The sequence below is a fragment of the Drosophila virilis genome, chromosome 2, assembly GCF_030788295.1.
Source record: "Drosophila virilis strain 15010-1051.87 chromosome 2, Dvir_AGI_RSII-ME, whole genome shotgun sequence".
NCBI lineage: Eukaryota > Metazoa > Arthropoda > Insecta > Diptera > Drosophilidae > Drosophila > Drosophila virilis.
The window spans coordinates 27,325,685-27,346,949 of record NC_091544.1 but is presented as its reverse complement, the minus strand read 5'-3'; the positions used below and the strand labels follow the sequence as shown (position 1 = coordinate 27,346,949).

The 21,265-nt window shown below is 41.7% G+C and overlaps 1 protein-coding gene across 4 annotated transcripts; it reads left to right on the top strand.

Moving 5' to 3' along the window:
• The first annotated feature begins 1,225 nt into the window (after positions 1-1,225).
• On the top strand, positions 1,226-20,868 carry AdoR (Adenosine receptor). Of its 4 annotated transcripts, none has more exons than XM_070207162.1 (5): positions 1,226-1,872; positions 16,037-16,857; positions 18,550-18,761; positions 18,824-19,325; positions 19,395-20,868. In XM_070207162.1, the coding sequence occupies exons 2-5, from the start codon at positions 16,368-16,370 to the stop codon at positions 20,585-20,587; spliced, it is 2,397 nt and encodes a 798-aa protein (XP_070063263.1). In that variant the 5' UTR covers positions 1,226-1,872; positions 16,037-16,367; the 3' UTR covers positions 20,588-20,868. The 4 variants fall into 4 exon arrangements, with proteins under 4 accessions (XP_070063263.1, XP_032289587.1, XP_032289586.1 ...); XM_032433696.2 differs by lacking the exon at positions 1,226-1,872 and adding an exon at positions 15,533-15,675 and having other exon boundaries at positions 18,824-19,319; XM_032433695.2 differs by lacking the exon at positions 1,226-1,872 and adding an exon at positions 15,533-15,675.
• The last annotated feature ends 397 nt before the right edge of the window (positions 20,869-21,265 follow it).

Here is a 21,265-nt window from a genome sequence, read left to right as displayed (position 1 = left end):
ATTAACAAAATTTAAATAATCTGGTAATAAATTGAAATGTTTAAATTTAGTGATAAAAAGCTAACAATTGGTAGCAACAAAAATTGCATAAGGCATATGCCCAACCAAATGCCTAGAACGTGTTTGTCTAGGCTTAGTTATAAGTATGGGCATAAGTATAAGACCTGTATAAGTTAGCTCAAAGGGAACAATAACACTTTGCAGGCGTGACACGTGCGTCAAATATATTGATATATATATATGTATATATACAAATCAATAATAACAATGCGTTATAATATGATCGCAAACAGTAGCAACTCTAGCGCTACCAATTAATATGCCTCCAACAATTTTGATTGAACTGCTAACAAGCTAGGGCCAGCGACAGCGACAGCCTCAGTCGACATCGGCCGTTGACATCGCCGTCGCACTGGCTATTGGCAGCGATCATAAAGCAACTTAGTTGTACAAATTGATTTTGGCCATATGCAGAGCCGTTTGAATTAGCGATGAACAAGGCACAGCGTGGCGGCCAGCCCAGGGTCTACCCGGCCTGAGGGCAATGTCAGTCAAGGTGGCGCCGCAGTTCAGATCGATCTGTGGCAACAGCAGCAGCAGCAGCGGTTCCCGTTGGATCTGAACGGGTTGCCCATTAATTTCAATCAGCTCACAACTGTCGATGCTGATTGAAATTGCCGACAGACTCATTTATTTACGCATTTCGATGTCAAATTGTGAATTGTGACGAAATTGTTGCGTTTATACCTCAATTATGCGGTATTTTTGGATTGACCATGACAGTCCCTGGGCGTGTAAAAGAGATTTACAGCGGGCCGCAAAAATGAACAGGCGTATGGCCGATGTGGCGTATGCTTAATGTGAGCACACGCACAAATGATTTGCGGTCATTTTATGCGCCACTAAAAACCGAATAAAATAAACACTCATATTCGCATTCACAGATTTGATTTCCTTTTTTTTTTGTCGTTTGTTGTTTTGTTCCTGCCTTTTATCCCTGGGGCAAGCGCTAACTTCAAATGGCAGCAGCTCGCTTGGCGGCAGCCATAGAAATTAACGCACAAAACTCACCACAGACACACGCACACACATGCACAGAGTGCATTATTCAACATGCGAAAGCATCAATGTGGGCAACTGGGAGTGCGACTGGGTCTGGGTTCCGAACTATGGCTTGTTCTCGCCTGCTGCCGAATCCAGTCGAATCCGCGTCGTGTCCCAACGAAACGCCGCTGCGCAACAGACATCGCCGCAGTCGTAGGGAACACGCTATCACATTTGCTTATCCGGCATCGGCATCGGCATCGGCGTTGGCGGCAGCGTCGTATCCCAGCGAATTGTTTGCGCATTTTGCCATCGAGCGTTGGGCAGCGCGGATGAATTTCGCAGCAGGCGCGAATGTGCCAATAGAAAATACAATAAAAACCTATCTAAATAAAAATAAAAATAATATTGGTTGGGCTCAAAAACACCGAGCGCCATAAAACTTCATAAATAACAGCAAATCCCCAAGGCGAATAATACGAAATACCCACAAATAATTGTGATTGAAACGCGACCCGAAAAGTTTTCCATCCAATTTGATAGCCGCATCAATCGGCAAGTGTCAATTAAATTAGCGCGCCAATATCGGAGCCAGATTTCGAGCTCCGGCCAACAGGCGCAACAGGTGCCATCATATTTTGAAATCAAGGCACTAATCCGCGAGTTTCAAGTGAAATTGAAAATCAGTGACGAAATCTTTATAAAAAATAAGTGAAAATTTGCCAAAGAGTGTTGCAGGAAGTGTACAGCGTGCTCTGCTATATATGCAAATTCAAATACCCAAAACGGCAAATAAATCTAATAAAAGAAAAGTTTTTATTTATGCAGGTAAAACATTTCAAAAATTATTTAAGAAAACCATCCGACTGAGCATTAATTATTATTAATAAGTATTACATGCTGAATAATTTTGTAAAAATAGTGGTTGTCTAAGCTTAAGTATTGGACATATAATATGGACTTATATGTTCATTCTTCAATCCCTGAACCTTTTGAAATTACTCAAAATGTGTAAAATATTTTTGTGCAAATATATTTAACAAGTGGGAGGAGGGATATCCGTTTTAATATGGTGTTAATATAATCAGTATCATCAAAACGAATCTATAGAGCCTTGTCCGTCTGTATAAGATAAATGCACAGACCACAGGAGCTAGATACCTGACATTTAAAATATTTACCATGTGCTCGTTTAACATACTAAAGCAGAAGGGATGTTTTTCTAAATTTCCATAATATTGATAAATATCAATTTTAAGAAACATTTCAAAGTATCACTTGAGAATTATAAGAATTAGATCAATTAATCTTTATATATTTAGGCGGAGGTATATACGCACAGTTGCCTACATAGACAATGAACATTTCATATAGATCGGACTGAAACACCGCAGTTTTTCAAGAACGCATTTCTCATGGTGTGGGGCGAGGGCCAGGCCAAACCGCCGGCACTTCCGACGCGAACACTCAATTATGAATATTAAATATTATTTTGTATTTCTGTAGAAATAATAAAGGCTTTTTACTGGTCAGCTACACTAAAACAAACTAAAACTTTCATCTACTAATTGTGCAATTGTAGTAGTGTTTAATACTTTATAGACTCTGATGCGGCTGGCGCTCAGTTAGGTGTACAAAATATACTTACCTAATACCCTTCAACTTGAGCTTAAATAATTTGCGAGCCAAACAGACTTCAGTTTGGCCAATAAAACCATAAATTTTAATGGCACTGAAATTTGGTATGCCGAACAGGGTGTTAATATTTGAATACATAGAACATATGCGCTGTCCAAAAGCAGTGAGAAAATCAATAAAACTCGTACATGTTGGGTGTAGAATGTGTTTTATGCTTAACTTGTATATACACTGGATATTCTAATATAAATATTTATATGCGTCTCATCTTTCGCTGACCTGTTGCATGTAGTTGTTGGGAGTGCGTGTGCTTGGGTCGGCGTGCGTGTGTGTCGGTGTGTCGGTGTGTGTGTGTGTGTGTATGTGACTTCCCCAAACTTTTCCGTAGATGATTTTTGATAAATTAATTATGTTGCCATGCTAATTGCTGCTTCCGTCCGACTTGGCTTACAATTCATATGCGAGCAGCCCATGAATTCTACTTGAATAGAGCCAACTACCAAACGCAGTTCACCTGTTGCATCCAAGGCTAAGTGGCAGCAACTGCGCGTTAGACGTGGCCATGCGACTCATGTGCAGCTGTTGCTAGACCCCTTCTGCCCACTCAACTCACCTTCAAAGAAGAAGAAAAATTAAGCAAATGCAAAGCAAATTGAGGGAAAGCAGCAAATCACCGCCCGCTGTTCATGAATTATGGAAAACTGTTCGCATTACTCAAAATAAATCGAGCATTGCAATGCCAGGGCACAAAAAATCATCTTGAAAATGAAAGACGTTCAGTTTATCTATCCATATGTCTGCGTGTATCTAACAGATCAGCAGATGCACTCGCTGCCCTCTAACCGCAAATTCACATGCAATTCGCGAATGTCTGTGGTGAGGAGTGGGCCGGCGGATGGTTGGGGTGGGGTTTTGGGATTCGGGCACGACAGTTGCAATCGTCTTTTGTTGATTGCGCCTTTGTGTATAAATTAATTAAATTAAAAGTTTCCGGTTAAGCCTCCAAATGGCTGAACGCGACTTGCCCATTCGGGCATAACTGCACTTTCACACACACACACACACACACACACACACACACGCACACGCACGCACACACACACGCACTTTAACATACATATAGGGAGATTAAAGTAGCCAAGCTACTTGCAGATAGACTCGTAACTGCAGATGCGGATACAATTTTACATTGCATTTATTGTACGTTGAAGCAACCCCTTTTTATAGCCTTGCGTAGGCTGGAATAATGGCACCATAAACCATATATCCAGCACCTTAAGGCATATATGTGCGCACACACACACACATCTTACTAACACACATATTCGTAAAGCTTAAGATGGACATTAATTTCCATATGCTCATTCGTCCCTCTGTTTGTAAATAGGAGCTTTGATATTAGAGCCTAACAGCAAACAATCATAAATGTTTGTACAGAGAAGAGACAGTTTCCTAGACCTTAGGTATTTACTTAAGACAGCTTTTACTGCAGCAGTAGCAGTATACAAACTAAAGATACTACTCTTACTCCTTCATATTCACATTGATATTTACACTTATATCCAATTTATTATTTTACGACACGAGTTGCGAAGTACAAAAGCGAATTCGATCTTAATTCTCGCCAAAACTATAATCTTGCTAAATAGCTTAGAATATATTATATAACTCGAGAAAGACAAAACCTTGAGCAGAATTGTCTCTAATATTATCACAGACGACCTGGAACGGTGCATGCAAGGCATAGTTAGTTAATTTTTTTATATTATTCATAGAATCGAATTGCTGCAAATGCACTTAAAAATCGAGTCTTGTTATACAAATTATTTTGTTGCTTTTTATATCCACGTGCGACTTTCCTTGAATTTTGGGTTGGACAGATTTAAATAAGAATTACTTCACTAATTCTTATTCTATTTATTCTTATTATAGTTTTTAGCATAATAATTGTAATGGCATGTTAATTATGTTATGCTATACATATATTATTAATATTTATGAAATTTTAGCACTGAATGCAATAGCCTTTTCCTGTTGAGGAGTTGTTATACTACATCTATACACTAACTAGCCTGACACTTGCTTTCTCATTTGGCGAACTTTGTATTCTAAAAAAAAAAATATATATATATATATATATATATATTTATATATATAAATTGTAAATGTAAATTGTGGTGAGTAACTTATTACGTGGATGTATAAATAACTGCGGGTCCTGGGCAGTTACTGCTCACTGAGTGCATATTTAAATGTAACTATCATCAATTATGAAACTCAATTTCGCCGAAATTCAACGACTGTGCTCGATGTGCGGCTTGCAAACTCAAAGAGTTCATTTGAAATGTGATTAAACTAAAGCAATTGAGGAAATTGCCAAATATTATTTGCTTGGGCATATTTGAGTACCTCACCATTTTGGAAAGTTTCTAATGTCAAAGGCTTCCTCGAATGCTCATTTGATTTTCATTGATTTTTCGCCGAGCAACGAACACCTTGTGCAACGGTGCGAATGCGCAACGCAGCAGGCAAGCTAAAAATGTTACACATACGCCGCGTATCCGGCAGATACATAAGTACCCGCAGCTACATAGTTAGTTATTATTGCGAGTCGATTGCGGGAGGCAAATGCGAATTTTCTGAATTTGATTTGTTTGCACACTTTGCGAAGCAAGCAAAACCAGCGAGTGACAGGCGCAGCAGCTACTCGAGTGGACAAATCTGATTTGTGTGCGATTATTTGAATTAAAAGTAAGTCACGAATGGGTAAACAGCTGCCGATTTTAGCATGTTCGCCATGGGCAAACAAAGCAGGAAGAGTCCAAAATGCCGAAAAAAAATATTGAAAAAGCTCGTAAAGTTGTTTTTCGCTTTCAATTAACATTCAATTAGAAAATAAACACGACGCTAATTACAACTGCAAATTGGCACGCGGCCATAAATCAACGAGTGCCTGAAATTGTCGCAGATTTATCAGCAAGCGGGTCACGCCCCCTGCACATAACTCAAAGCCAAACATAAGGCATGCCAGCAGCAGCGGCTCTCCTCTCTAGCCCACCCGTGCAATTAATGTGCAGTTGACCTTCACATTAACTAAAGACCCAGTGTCAATATTTTGACAGGCCGCTCGCTTGACCCCTGGGAGGCGCCAAAAGAGCAGGTGGTTGTTGCTTTAGTTAGTTGCATGTGTTATGATGGATATGCAAGCGACGCCTCGCAAATCCCTATGGATCACATTTTACTGTCCATCTCTGTCTCATTTGTGTTATTGTTGCTGGCAACTGCCAACTGGCAACTGTTGGCAACACATTGCGTGGGCGTGGCACACCCACATGTTGACATCACTTGGTCATTTAATGGACACCCTTTATGGGCACTTTAACAGCGTCTGTAACACTCGGCTCACATGTGTCCTGCTTGTGTGTGTGTGTGTGTTCTGAGGGTCAGGCATCAGCGCGCATCGCGGCCCAGCTAAATGCCACTCTTAAGCTGCACAAACACACACACACACACACACACATGCGCATACACACAACCATAATTTAACACAGCACTGTGACCTTTGCATTGCTCTTAAAGGTACGGTCAATGAATGAAAGCGCCCAGCTGTAAAAACTAAAATTGAAATTAGTTTCATTTAACAACTCATAAAAGGAAAAATACCTTTAAGTGCACTTTAAAATTTTAATTCTATATTTATTTGTTGCGCCTATTTGTTTATTAATATGGAAAATATAATGGAAGAATAAATATGAAATTTATTGCCTATTGAATTTGAAAAGTCATGCAGCGGTTAATATAATGCTGTCGTATAGAATGTGAATTAGTATCAACAAGGTCAATTTTAAAGCTATGGTGATGAAACTTGTGATAGGTTTGCCTAAGTTTGAACTTTCATTAATAAAGCTGTCATGATTAGAATCAATCATAAATGGAGCTATAGTATGAAATACAAATGCAGCAAATTTTGTTGGCTACATATATATTTAAGTTATATTTTACTTTATTATACAACCTGAGAACGCTCGTCTGATATTTTCATACTTGCAGACGTACATTTTGTATGCTAGGGTATTTAATATTCGATCTACCGCAGATTTTAAATTATTATGATTATTTGTATTATACTAGGCCGTAACGTACTGCAAACAGTCGTAATATACATTTTATGCCTGCCCTTGGTCCTTAAATTCTGTATGTGTCGAGGTCAAATATCCTGTGTATTTGCATTAGCAAAGCGCGGAGCAATCAGACATGACATATAATATCTCATATCTCAGCTAATAAAAAATGCTAAAGATGATATGTTAGCTAGAAATTATATGAATACCGAACTGAAGAGGCAAATTTCATACATTTAAGTATTAATAAGATAAGTTTGTTGGGAAGCATATTTTAATATACATAATTCTCTTACATAATAAGAAACCAATATCTCTTAAAGCAAAAGCCAATTACATTTGTTCTGCGACCCTATGCGTATTTATGGCAACAGCTGCTGTATCTTGGGACACTTGCTCAATTGCATTCAATTTGCATTGATCAGAATTGGAATAGGAGCAGGAAGCCACCATACAGCAGCTCCACCACCCACGACCCACTACATGGCAACCACCGTACAGCACCCTCATAACTTTCCATTTGTCTGAGCCTGTTATAAACTTTTATAATATGCAGTGGACGTCACTGCAGGCAAGAGAACGGGATTAGTGTCTGTCCATGTTGAGTGTGTGTGTGTGTGTGTGTGTGTGTGTTTCTACGTACGTGTGACTGTCAGCTAAAGTGGATTAGTTTATATGGCAAATTGTGTTCTCATGCTAAATTCTTATTAAAATATTACAAAAATAAACCAGGCACTGGCAGCATAGTGCAGGGCAGCAGAGGGTATCTTGAGGCCTTGAGGCATGTTAAAGGCCACAATTTTTGGCAGCTGCCCCACCACTGCACGTGGTGCTGGCAGACTCAATGTACTGTGCAAAATAAGACATTAAACTGGTTCAGTGCACACGTTGCACATAAGAGATAATTGCTGTCAATCAGTCAATCGGTCAATCGGTCAATCAGTCAACTGGTCAACCAGACAGGTGATCAACTGGTACATTTTGTCTGCTGGCATAATTAATGAGCGCTTGCCCACTAGCTTCTAAATAAATATTTATTGTTCGTGAATGATAGATGACGAGACGGAGGTTAGCTACAGGCAACACTCAATATGACAGCCACACAAGTGTTAATTTAGACAGTTAGCACACCAAAGTATCTAATTTTATTTATTTATTCAATTCAAGCCACATGACTCATAAAAACGTTTGACGAAACTGCGAGCCACCCACCTAAAAACAGCTGACGAACGATTTATCCAATCGAGCTCGAGCTCGAGCTCAAGCTCGAGCTGTGTTCGCCATGGCGTACCTGAACAGCTGCACGTCGTCCTTGGCTCGAACGTCAGTGGCTGCCAAATCAGTCAAAATAAAAAACAATGAATCTGATATCTAATTAAATGAGATGCCATTAAAACCATAATATTTTTGGTCACAGCGTTGTTGTTTATTGCTGCCATTTTTGAGTGTAAAAATAGAAAAACAAAAGAAGTAAATAAAATCGTACGGCTCGTTTAAATGCAAACGCCGCACGTTTTCTGGCGAACCAGGTGGTCGCACCCTCTATTTGAACACACACACACACACACACCCACCTTTCTCTCCCAGCAATCAGCACGCAGCCTGCATTAAAATATTGTGTGCAACTTTGTTGTTTGGCAGCAGCCCGCCATCTGCTCTATGCGAATCACATCCGCCGGAAATGAGCAACTTCTGCTGCGGCAGCTTATTAAATTTCAACTAAGTGCGACACTTGTTGAAATGACAGTTTTTAAGTACGGACCATAAGCTAAGCGCCAAAGGATCCTCCATTCTCGTACCCCATGCCCACTGCCCGCTGCCCATGGAGTGCCGGGAGAGGTCACGTAGTTCTTGACGCAGTTAATGAACAACAACAACAGCCCACACATCATTAGCTGTCACTGGGTCCCATTTCCATTCCCCATTTCCGTCTCCGGCTTCAGCCGCGGCTCCCGTTACATCAATTGGCGAAGGCCGCTTTTGGGCTTTGTAATTAAATTTAACTGCCAGCAGGCGTCGACTATGAGGCATTGACTTATGTCGTCACTAAATTGACAGCGACCAGTGCTGGCAAACACTTGAATATGATTCACATGTGCGGACAATTATTGCTAGCCTAGCCTTGCAACCAAAAACAATTGAAACCCCTTTAGTATTTCTGAAATTTCTCGATTAGAATATTTTGAAACAGTTTTCAATTGAAAAAAAAAACAACGAACTATTCAACTGGAATATAAATGATATTATGTCTACGCACCTCATTTATTTTATACATTATGTAAAAAATAAAACTATGTATCTTAAAATAATTATCTAAATAATAATCTTAAGTTATTAAGAAAAAATTATTTCCATAGTTATTACAGTTTAAGCTTATGCCGAAATACATATTGTACAATTTTAGGCATTTTAGGTATATAATATTTAATTCTTTTATTCAAACTAAAAATGTGTTAATATATTTTCTGCAATATATAAGTTATTTAAGACATCTTAAATAAAATAATAATATTAATGTTGGTTTGAGATATCTTATATAAATAGTTTATTGAAACATATTTCTTCTAATTTCCTTATGGGTATTTATAAACGAATGTGACTAAATCTGTCACAGTTCTATTTGTAGCATGACATAAGATTGTAACTTAGCTATTAACCTTGCACACAAACGAAGTTAATCTCTTGCGCAAGTTGGACAAAGTTGTAAAAAATAGGAATTGCCAAGTTGAAAAGTGCAGACATCACATTAACTGTCCTGACACACGCGTAAGCCGACTTGTTGGCATGGAAGGATAACAAGAGCTTTGGCTGCGGCTTTGGTGTTCGCAATCGCATGCCCATTCCGCTTTTCACGTATGTGGAGACGACAAGGACAAGCTGCTGCGCAAATGGCCCAGCCCTTGGAATGACAATGGTGTGGGTAGTGCGTTGACGGAAGGGGGATGGGGCAGAGACCAGGGGAGGGTCAAATGTAACGAGATGCGTGTCATTGCGCCAAAATCAACAAAAATGCAAACGATGTGTGCGCTGTCAACGAGGTGTGCCTGTGTGTGTGTTATGAGAGTGGGAATGGAGCCCGGGGTAATTTCCCACTTGCCAGTTGCCATTTGGACCATGTGTAAGGGGCAGTCGTTGTCAATGAAAGGCCAATACACAGTCACAAAAGGAAGTAGGGAAAAATGGCGACTGCGACTGAGCAGAGGCTGGGGGCTGTTGTAAAACAAGCAAACATCAATAGAATCTTTATTGGTTTTATAAATATTTGTTTGGTTTTTTCTTTGGCTCTGTCTTTTTATGTGGCAATTGCTGTTGATTTTGCCATTTCGCAGCCCTTTAAAGCGAGCCGAACGCCACAAGTCCACAGTCCACCTAAGCATTCGCTGTTTATGTAGAGTTATGACTTTTTTGGGGTATTGTCCTTGACAGCGGACGTTTTTAAAACGGCCTAAAAATTTAAAGCCAATTGGGGCGGAGGGCTTAAGTGGGCGGGGGAAGTAGCTATGATGGATTTACCCCCTGACTTTTGTGCACTTCTCAAGCGTAAGCCTTTCCTTTCCTTTCCTTTTAATATGCCGCCAACTTTTGGCCCCGCATAACAAACAGGAGCCGTTGCCTTTTGAGCTTTGAAAGTAGTTGAAGCATAGAATATTACTCATACGCAGCGCAGTACCAAGCACAAAGACAGGCCCCAAGGACATAGCAATATTGCGGAATATTGAGAAAAATACATGTTGTTGCCGCATGTGGCCAGTTGTGGGGCATGAGTTGCTCTGTGGTACGCACTTTGATTGATTTGAATCCCCCTTGTCAAGGCTGGCTGCACTAAGAACTAATCAATTCGTTTGCATGGATGTGTTTGAATTTCAAATGAGAGCAGCTTCCTTGATCAATCGAATAAGGTGGGTCGGGGGTGGAAGAGGCGGGTTGCTGCCGAAAATGAAAAATAGCAGACAAAATAACTTGCGGTTGATAACAAATTCATAACATTTAATTACGTGCAATTTACTTATATATATTTACACCACAGTCGATAAGAATTTACCTGTTGTTGCTGCTTTGTCGCTGTATTAAACGGCCAGGCTTGCGATTGATACATCTGAACGATTGATGAGCGATTGCTGATAGCAACACAACCAAAATAAAAACAGGCAGGTGACAGCAACAAAAATGTATCCGAAAGGTGTGCACGAACGAGGAGGGAGGCGCTACAGCTAACAGCTGGCAGCCACCCTTAGCAATTGCCAAAAGTCGTAATGGCCACATGTTGGCCCCAGTTGTCCGCCAGCTACTCACCGTTCTACACGCTGTTGCGCATATTTATCTACGGCCAGCAGACGACTCGTTTATTTGCCTAACACAGGCCCAGGCGCTGGGCTATGTGACATGGGAACCACGTCACATGTGCCCAGCACACGTTGTCACCTAAATTAGCCAGGGAGGGGCAGGGGCCAAGGGCCTTTTGCTGCTGCTACTTAAACGAGTCATGTTGTCAGTCAGTCACTGCCGCAGTTGCAGTTGCAGTTGCAGTTGCAAGTCTGCACGTGATGCACACATGCCAGCAAGGGGAGAGGGCGAACACTTCTCTAAATGCGTACTTCCCATATAGATAAAACCGAATGCAGCTCTGATTCAGCGATAACAGCATATAACAGGCAATTGGGGCTGTCGAATATTTTATACACTTGTCAGCCCGATAATCAATATTGCTTCTGTTTCAGATATGAAACTGGCTATTAAGTCAGCTGTTCCTGATATTGCTGCAAGCCCTATTTATATTTCATTCATCCGGCTTATGATTCGATTCGTAGACTGTACACACCTTGGGCTCCAATTTTTAATCAATAATCTAATTCATTATTTTTACAGATTTTAATTTATTTATTTAAGTTTCCGAGTACTAAAAATGTTGACAAGAAGTTATCGCAGTCTTAGGCTCACAGTATTTATGTAAATTGTCTTTTTCTACGCGTAACACAATTCGTGACAATGTTATAGTACCCTCTGCAAGTGTAGATAAAAATCAACAGCCCACACCCAAATTCCATTTCGCCACCAGTCTTTACTTTTGCCTGCGCCGTGTGATCATTTAAGCTCTTTATAGCCTATTGGAACAGAATATAAATACATATGTCTGTATTAGTACAGCAATCCCATTCATGATAATACTATAAATGTGCACAAATATGCGCCTAAGGCGTCATTTTTTTTATATTTTTATATTGCGTACTTGGCATATACCCATATGAGCATAACTATTTATACAAGTCATCAATCTTATGGATTAAAAACCCAATTTCTCTGACAATTTCATGCAGGACCTGGTGCACTAATATTTAAATGCAAATAAACCAGTTAAGTAATCAATGGGAGTATTCAAATAAATTTTGTATTTGTGCATTTTGAGTTGAAATAGTTGGATTTTTCTTTTATCGCGTTAGGAATATATCTTAATTGCAAGCTGAAAGCGAAGTAAAGATGCAATATAAAATCGATGCAAGGAAAATAAATGGGTGTTGAATATATTAAAAAACGCAGAGTGCGATTCTATTAACTGCAGCCAAAGATAAATGCGTATCCAAGCTCAATTAAGGCCAAGCAAAAAACATAGAAAAATAATTTGCTGCCTTTTATACGCTTTTTCTCTTACCACCAGCAACCAGGAAAAGTTCTTGCGACGGCCTGGGCAAAAAATATGCAGCAGCAGAGCTCGAATTTCAGTTCTGGTTTCCTTAGCGTCATTTTCTAGTAATTAAACGGGAATAAATGACGTCGATGACCGATGACCGCGCACAAAACAGACAGAAGGCAGAGGTAACGTCTGGCTCGACTACTAGATACCCAGTTAGAACAATCTGAAAAATGTTTTGAATTAGGGTGTAACAATACTAAATAGTATACGCTTTAATCTTTATTATACTCTTTGGCCGCTAATTCACAGTCTTCTTAAAATTCTTCTCTGTGCCCATCTCTACTCTTTACTCTACCAACTCTATAATATACTCTGCAATTTACTCTATACACTCTAAAATATACTCTTTTAGCCCTTCGTTCCACATTACTCTACACTTACATTCTGAACTCTTCTATTCACTCAACTCTTCGTTTTTATCTAGCACCATCTCAAGACTACACACTTACACACTACTCTATTCTATCTACGCTGCTTTCCACTCTCACTAGACTCTACGTTCTTTACGTAGACTCTACCGTACGCTCTTATAGTACTATTCTAAATACTTTCGTCTTTAGCCTGATCTACAATTTTCTCTACGCTCTACATTTTACCTTTTATACTCTACTGTACATTCTACATTACTATGTGTAGAATACGCTATCATTTACATTATCTTATCCACTCACATTAGACTCTACTTTAGTCATATTCTGCTCTTCACTATATGCCACAATATCCACTTTACCATCTTCTCTACAAATCATATATACGCATCTATACTCTACACTATACGCTTTACGCTCTGCACCACATTCTACACTTTACACCATACTCTCCACTCTTCTCTTTTATTCTGCTCTCTACTCTACTCTCTACGCTGCTTTAAGCTTTACACTATACTATTCACTAGACATACCATTCTACCTCTGTTTCCTTATGCTATTCAGGTACAAATAAATTAACGAATGTAAATGGCAAACTAATCATAAAGTTGACTAAGGACCGGATAACTGTTAACAATAAATAGTTAACAAATCAAAAATACAGCATTAAAGTTATTAAAGTGAAAGTAGATATTTTACTGGACTCATTTTATGATAAACTGACACAGAGCTTTATTAAGTTCGATTCTGTTTATTTTGCAGCATATCACGCAATGCTTATAGAACGGCTACGTGTGACCTTTCGGTTTTGCATAACAGCCCTCTTATCGCAGCAACTGAGTCACGAGCAGAAGTAAGCTCGACCCAGTAGCAGTTCTGAGAGTAGGGGCTTTCGCTATCGCTGTTGCTGGCTGTGAGTCACTTTAAGAGCTGCAGCGGAGGTCACTGTGGCGCAGGGTGCAACGCGAAGCCAAGCGAAAGGCATTTAGATAAATGCAGACGGTTGGGTGTAATTTTTGGCAAAAATATAGAAAAAAAGATGCTGATAACGAGGCAAGGCCAAAATAGAGGGTCAAATGGAGCCAATCTCGCGTCCTTGAGTGAAAGACATTTTCAGCTGATTTTGACAGAATTTACGCAGGACCCGCCCCCTTTATTTATGTAGAACATGTTCCAGTTAAGGCGTGACAATGTCTTTCTCTTAACCTTTTTCTTTTATGTCTGGCGAAAAGTTTCACATAGTTTTCTAAAAGTGTTGCCACTAGCCTGGTGCATGGGGGCGTATGATTTATGCGCATTTCACATACGCACTGCCTGCCGCATGCAGCCATAAAAGATAGACGAAGCACAGCAGCAGCAGCAGCAGCAACAGCAGCCTTGAGATGGCCCAGCACATTGTCCGCTGGGACAAGAAATTGATTTGCCGCGCACGTCTGGCAATCACATGTAGCTCTGGTGTCCTAGACGACACTTTTAATTATGCTTGTCATTCAGAGCGTTTGCCATCATGGCATATCAAATGACTTCAAACAAATCAAAGCTGGGCACTGAAAACTCTTTGAAATGGCTCGCACGCAATTTATTAAAGCTCAAGTAAGTAAAGCCGCGAGGCGCTAATTGTATTAGCCAAATTATAATTAAATCAATACCAGACGCCCGGCCAAAGGCTAAGAGTCCTCCATTTGCTGATTGTTCGTAAAATGGGAATTACGAGTGCGAATACTCAAAATGTCATTTTACAATCGAATTGCTATACCCTATTCCCGCGTGGGCCCAACGGCCACCATTCGAAGTGAATTAATTAGCCGAAAGCCAATTACGCAAAACGACGACTTACGCAAAATGTTGGCCAACGGCACGCAACCAAACGCCCCGCTGGGAGCTGTCGTGCAGGACGAGGCACGATCTGGCCAGGAACCCAAAAATAAGTACATACCTATACAAATATATATATATATAAATATATATATATACAAGTATATATAACTGAACATTTATGACAGACAACACGTACGTTGCCCCGAAGAGTCGCGTTAATTTGACAAGCCCTTCGCTTAACACTCAAGGCGTCCACTTAAAGTGTCGCCCGGCTCTTTGATGAAGTGCGTCGGCTAAACTGCCAGTCAGTTACCACAATTTGCACTTAGCTGCAACTGCCACACGTGTGTGCGGCGTGGCAAGGCGACAATTAAATGGAAAAAGTTCTCTTGCCGCGCGCAAATTGTTGTCATAGCTTGATTGATGCCACAGCAGTCGGGTGCAACCAGCTGCCAAACGGCAAGCTGCAAGTGGCAAGTGGCAAGTGGCAAAAGGCAAAAGGCAAAAGGCAAGCGTGCAAGCTGCAGGCTGTCCTTTGCTTAAGCTTTAAATGGCCTGACTGGCCGGTTGCCACACGCTTGTCCATTTGTTTGGGGCACCTTGCCGTAAACAAGCCATATCCTGTGGGGCTGAGGCAGCAGACGCTGCACGCGAAATAGATACAAAAGCGAGATACTAAACGCTAAACAACAATAACGTTAAAGATAGTGCCAACAGATTAATTGTTGTACTTTATTTAGATACCCTGTACCCAGTGCAAATTAGAGTATATCGAAGCTGTGGAAGCGTGTATAACTAGCGTAGTAGTAGGCTGCTACTGGAGCGCTGTAGAATATGACAAATAGAGCAAGATGATAGAAGAATATTTCACATAATTTTTTAGGTTTTCTTTTTTTTGTCAAAATTGAAATGCCGCCCCTTCAGCATCAAACACTTGATTATAAACAATATAACGAGCTCTGAAAGGGTCACAAAAGTCTGATTCGTTTTGAATATTGTGAGTCTAGATTGAAAAAGAAGCAGAGTCTTTAGTCTGTTAGTATATATATTAAATACTAAGCATTCATGCATGCATGTGCTGTGTACAGGGTAACTGCTGGTCAGGCAATCTCGCTTCTAACATTTCTACTTGTTAGTTGCTGGCGCTACGGCCTTATCGACTTTGACCCAAACATCGAACGTATTTTTGGCCAATATTTATCAATTTATTGCACTAAAAAATTGCTACAATTACTCACAAATATATGTGCATAAGATTATGTGTGCGTGTGTATGTATGTGTGAGTGAGTGTGAGTGTAAACGTGCCAAACGATGATTAATTTATCTCTCTTGTTGTTTTCGCTCTTGTTTTTCACAGCTACATGAAATGGCTCGTGTGTGAGCGGTCGCAGAGGCAGCAACAACAGCAGCAGCAGACGAAGCAAGGACACAGCGTCCCACACAGACGTACACGCGAACACGGACACTCGCACTCACACAACAGACACGGCGAACATGGCGTATGCGCAACGTGCAACTGCAACATGCGTTATTGCAGTTTATTTACTGAACAATTCGCGTCAATTAGGCAATTCGCGCTCGTATAGGCAGCATAATTAAAGCTGTTTGCAATTCCCAATAAATAAATTAATTCAATTAATTCAACAACTGACGAGTGCGCGCGCACATCCTATTGGGCCTCTGCAAACATGTCCGAGTTTCGGTTCTTTTCATACTCCGACTTTGCTTTCACCTCGAAGGGCTCGCAGAATTTGATAAATCTGCCAATATCGCCGTATTCTGCAGATGCCAGTACCCAGTTGAAGGAGGAGACAGAGATCGAGCTGAACATTCCATATACCGTGTTCGAGGTGCTGGTAGCCATTGTCAGCATCATTGGCAATCTGATGGTGATCATTGTGTTCCGGCGCGAACGGAAGCTGCGCCGTCGTACTAACTACTACATCGTCTCGCTGGCCATGGCCGACTTTCTGGTTGGCTCCCTGGGCGTGCCATTTGCCATACTGGCATCGGTTGGTCTGCCCAAGAACCTGCACGCCTGCCTCTTCACCGTATCGCTGCTGGTGGTCCTATGCACCATATCCATATTCTGTCTGGTTGCCGTATCCGTGGATCGCTACTGGGCCATACTCTATCCGATGGCCTATTCCCGCAATGTGCGCACCCGCACTGCAATCGGTAAGTCTGGATGAGGAAGGGGCGACGTGAGGATGCGTCCATATTTACTAGCTCTCTCGTTGCATTGTATTGTGCTTTGTGGCAACAAAGCCCGCAATAATGGCCAACAAATCAGAATAGTCCATATTGTTCCGGCTGCCAGTTGGCCGAGTTTGAGTTGCAGCTTTGTGGCAAGGCAGGAATTTCATAGAACAAAAGCAACGAAATGAGAGCAAAAAATGCCCTGCAAGAAACTTATCTCTTAAAAAAATGTATTGGTTCATCAGCTAGTTTGACAGCGTTTTATGTGAACTGAGAGAAGCAAAATGCCAGAGACTATTATGTTATGTAACAATGGCATTCAACCGTCTGCTAAAGCAATTAAAGCTGCTGTTAATGTAATACGCATAGAATAAATAGCGAGCAAAACATGGAGAGTTAAAGTGAACATAAAGGAGCAGAAATCAATAAAAGATTTTAAGTGACCATGCTTAGCGCCTAAGTTCTACTTTGTAATAGAGAGAAGTCTAAAGCGATCAAGAATAGCTTAGATAAGGGAGGACATGCTAGTTTAACAGCAATTCAAGTGACAATGGAGTACAATAAGTACAAGCTTAGTACTGTACTACTGAGGAACAAAGCGGAGCCAAAAGTTTTATATTGAAGAAGTAGAGAGTACTAAGATAGTAGTAGGAGAATATTGTAATAGAGTAATTAAAACAATTAAGACACGATTAGCAAGAAAAATTAGGTGACTACATGATGAAATAAAATTAGTTTGTTTGCAGAAGTGTGATTTATAGAATTAACTAGTTTAACAACCACGAAGGAGTCAATGGCAATTAATTGGAAAAGGAATCAAGTAAGCATGGAGGACAAAGACGTATTGCCGAGCAAATCAAACAGTCAGCTATTGAGCACTTAAATAATGTAGGAATTTAATGTTATTCTGAAGTTTATAAAAGCTTAAGATGGTTAAACATTAAAAAGTGAACATGGAGAACTGCTTAGACAAAAGATATATCACTTGGAATTCGTTGAGATTTAATCTGTTATGGCTTATGGTGCAATAATGAAAGATTAAATAAATTGTATATGAAATGAATAAACATGGAGGATGTGTTTATTGCTTATAAAAATTTGAAACAACAAATATCACAATGTTGGGATTAATGTAATAGGGAATGATGCTACGCGGCCTCCATGCTCACTTTTTGGATATTAATTTAACACTCTTACGTTTAACGAGTTTAGAGCCAAGGGTCAGGACTAACAAAACAAAATTAGAAAAGAAAAACGAAATGTTCTCTATTGACATACTGTCAAGTGAACTAATTGCTTGTAACTACGTATGTGCTTAGCGTTGGGTAAGCTATAAGGAGTTTTCTTTTGGGTTACATGGCGTGTGCGTCATTTGGCTAAGTGCATGCAGTTCAATGTACTGTCTGGATTGAAATGAGTGCAGCAAAGCCAAACAATATCCCAGGCAGGACCCAAAAACAGAGGCACAGATAGAGATAGAGATATAGTTATAGACAGAGCCGGAGCCGGAGTCGGACTGATGTGCAACACATTTCAAAGTCTCATTAACATTTTGCCGTTGGACAGTTGAGTCATTGTGGTGCGATGACGTCAGGCATTCAAGGACTTGCGTGGGGCTTCGGCTCTCTCTATCTCTTCTGCTGTTTGCTAATCCAGTGCATCCTTTTGCAGTCATCATATCCGTGTGCTGGGTGGCCGGCGCCATAGTGGGCTTCCTGCCACTCTTTGGCTGGCATGCGAACGTGCCACACGATCAGGAGTGCCTGTTCGTAGAGGTAATGGACTATAACTATCTGGTGTTTCTCTACTTTGCCACCATCATCACTCCGGCTCTGCTCATGCTGGCCTTCTACACGCACATCTATCGGGTGATCATCAAACAGGTGGGTCCAGCTGCTAAGGCCAGTTGCGGAAGTTTCTCAAATCCTTTGCGTATGCATTGCAGGTGCGCCAGATCGTAACCATGAATCCTGCCTCGGACTTGAGCCGACGTTCCTCCACCGCCCAGATGCAAGTGACAACGCCCGGCGCCCAGCGTGGCGGCCACACGGGAACCATGCTGCGCGTACTGGGCGCTGCGCGTAAGCGGGATGTGAAGGCCACACAGAATCTGTCCATCATTGTGCTGTTTTTTATGATTTGCTGGATACCGCTGTACACGATCAACTGCATTAAGGCCTTCTGCCCGGACTGCTATGTGCATCCCAAATTGACGCTCTTCTGTATCATACTCTCCCACCTGAACTCGGCTGTCAATCCTTTGCTCTATGCCTATCATCTGAAGGACTTTCGGCTGGCGTTAAAGAACTTAATGCTTAAGCTGATGGGCGTCGATATCGATCAGCAGGCAGAGGCTATACATCGATTCTCGCTGGCCAGCCAGCATCGTTTGCAGTCCATGGACTCCACCATGCGCACCACGCAGCCGCGCATGTATGTGGGTGAGTGTGAGTGCGCGTCGTCTACTTTAATACGCACCGAGTGGCGGCTAATGATCCTCCTCTGCTTCCCCACAGACTCGCCCATTTGGCTGCGGCAGCAGCAGGAGGCGCTCAAGAACTCACAGCTGCTGCCCAAATGCGGCGTGCTCAGTCCCTGTGTGAACAACATCAACCAAACGGTGGCCGCTGCCGTCGCCGTCTCCACGGACATTGAGCGCGACATGTGGAACATTGTGGAGGCCTCCAGCGGTGCGGAGCTGGGCGAGACCAGCTATGAGTTTCCCAGTGTCAAGCAGGAGAGCGATCATGATAGCAGCCTTTCTGTATCGGCGCCAGCAACGGCACAGTCAGCAGCGCAGCAAGCAGCACAGCAGCAGCGCTGCGATAGCGCCTACTCGTATGAGAACCAAAATTATTCGACCGGGCCCGAGGATGGCATCAGTCTGCCCGACGATCTAGACGAGTACGAGGATGTGTTTGTGCCGCCAAGCGTAAATAGCAACTACCAGGGCGTCGATCCAGTGGAGCTTCGCCGCAGCCTGGCCTGTGTCATGCGTGAGAAGCTGCGCTCCGATGACACCGACTACTACAGCCAGCAGCACGCGCTGCAGGATCCCACCAGCGCTGACTACGGGCTGCCGTCAAAGCTGGAGCACAGTAGACCCTGCTCCACGCGCACCTCTCCCAGCAATGGCGCACTGCCGCAGCAGTTGCGCGCCAAGCTGCTCGCCGGCAACTCGAGTAGCGATCACTGCCTGCCCCTGCCCAGCACAGGTGCCGCCACCGGCACAGTCTATGTTATCGATGGCGCCACGAATCCGCTATCGCCGGGTCACAAGCCCAAATACCGTAAGTCGACGGCGCTAACGAGAAACTCACGCAAGAAGAGTCGATCCTGCACTTGCACCAACGAACAAAAACTGGCGAGTCCTGGCGAGACAACCGCTTCAACCACCGCCCATCATAACAATAATCTCAGCAATAGGCACTCGGAGCAGCTGCAGCAGCAGAACCACGACAACTTCTTCAGTCCCCTAAAGACGGTAGGCAGCTTCATGCAGCATTCCAATCTCTTTAATCTCTTCCAACCGCACACAACGACGGCCCCAGCGTCGACGACGTTGAGCATTGCGCCTGGACCACGGCCAGGACCTGGACCAGGTGTTGGGCCTGCACCTGCTACCGTTTCACGACTAACCGCCGGGGCCTTGACCTCAACATCGGCCTCGTCGTCCTCGTCCCTAGTCGCTGCCAGCGTGGAGAGTTGACCAACGGTCAAAGCTCCTCAGGCGGCAGGCAAACTCTAGGCAAATACTCGCAAGTCAAAGCTTTTAGTATTAGTCTTTAGCTCTCGCGTTCAAAACGAGTCATAGATCAAAGCTTGGAACAGCTGGAAACTGAACGAATCAGTTCCAGTTGGAATCCAACAGTTCCAGTTCGATTTAGTAAATTATGCGCATTTATTTTTTGATATAATTATCTTGTATTAGTTAGTTAATTGTTTGCAAGTAAACTTAAAGTCAATTTAAGTAAATTACCGTATTGTGCATACTCGTGTTTTTTCTATATATAAGTATATAAAAGTATATAAGTATTACATTACTTAGATATCTTTTGATGTGACATATATATAGACCATCGTAAATATGCATGTGTGTTTAACTAAGTATACTTGGACCGTCTGTGAAAATCAAAATTGATGTGTATATTAAAATGTATAGTTGAAGATCAAATAAAATATGAAATACCAAAAATTCCTACATGAAAGCACGTAGTGGTCTTTTTATTTTTGACATTTTTTAAGATATTGCGGCTGAAAAGCTTGGCAATATACCTGGCACAGCTGTGGCATTCCAATAAGCGAAAGAAAGCTTATTGAATTTAATGCAACACTCTCATAATTAAAATTCTGCTTAAAAGGTATCGTCAAATATTAAATAATATAT

Bases quoted from the DNA above. Each gene is read 5' to 3' on its own strand.
- AdoR (XM_070207162.1), top strand. From the start codon at position 16,368: ATGTCCGAGTTTCGGTTCTTTTCATACTCCGACTTTGCTTTCACCTCG. The intron at 18,762-18,823 runs GTGGGTCCAGCT...TATGCATTGCAG, and splicing joins ATCGGGTGATCATCAAACAG to GTGCGCCAGATCGTAACCAT. The intron at 19,326-19,394 runs GTGAGTGCGCGT...GCTTCCCCACAG, and splicing joins GCGCATGTATGTGGGTGAGT to ACTCGCCCATTTGGCTGCGG.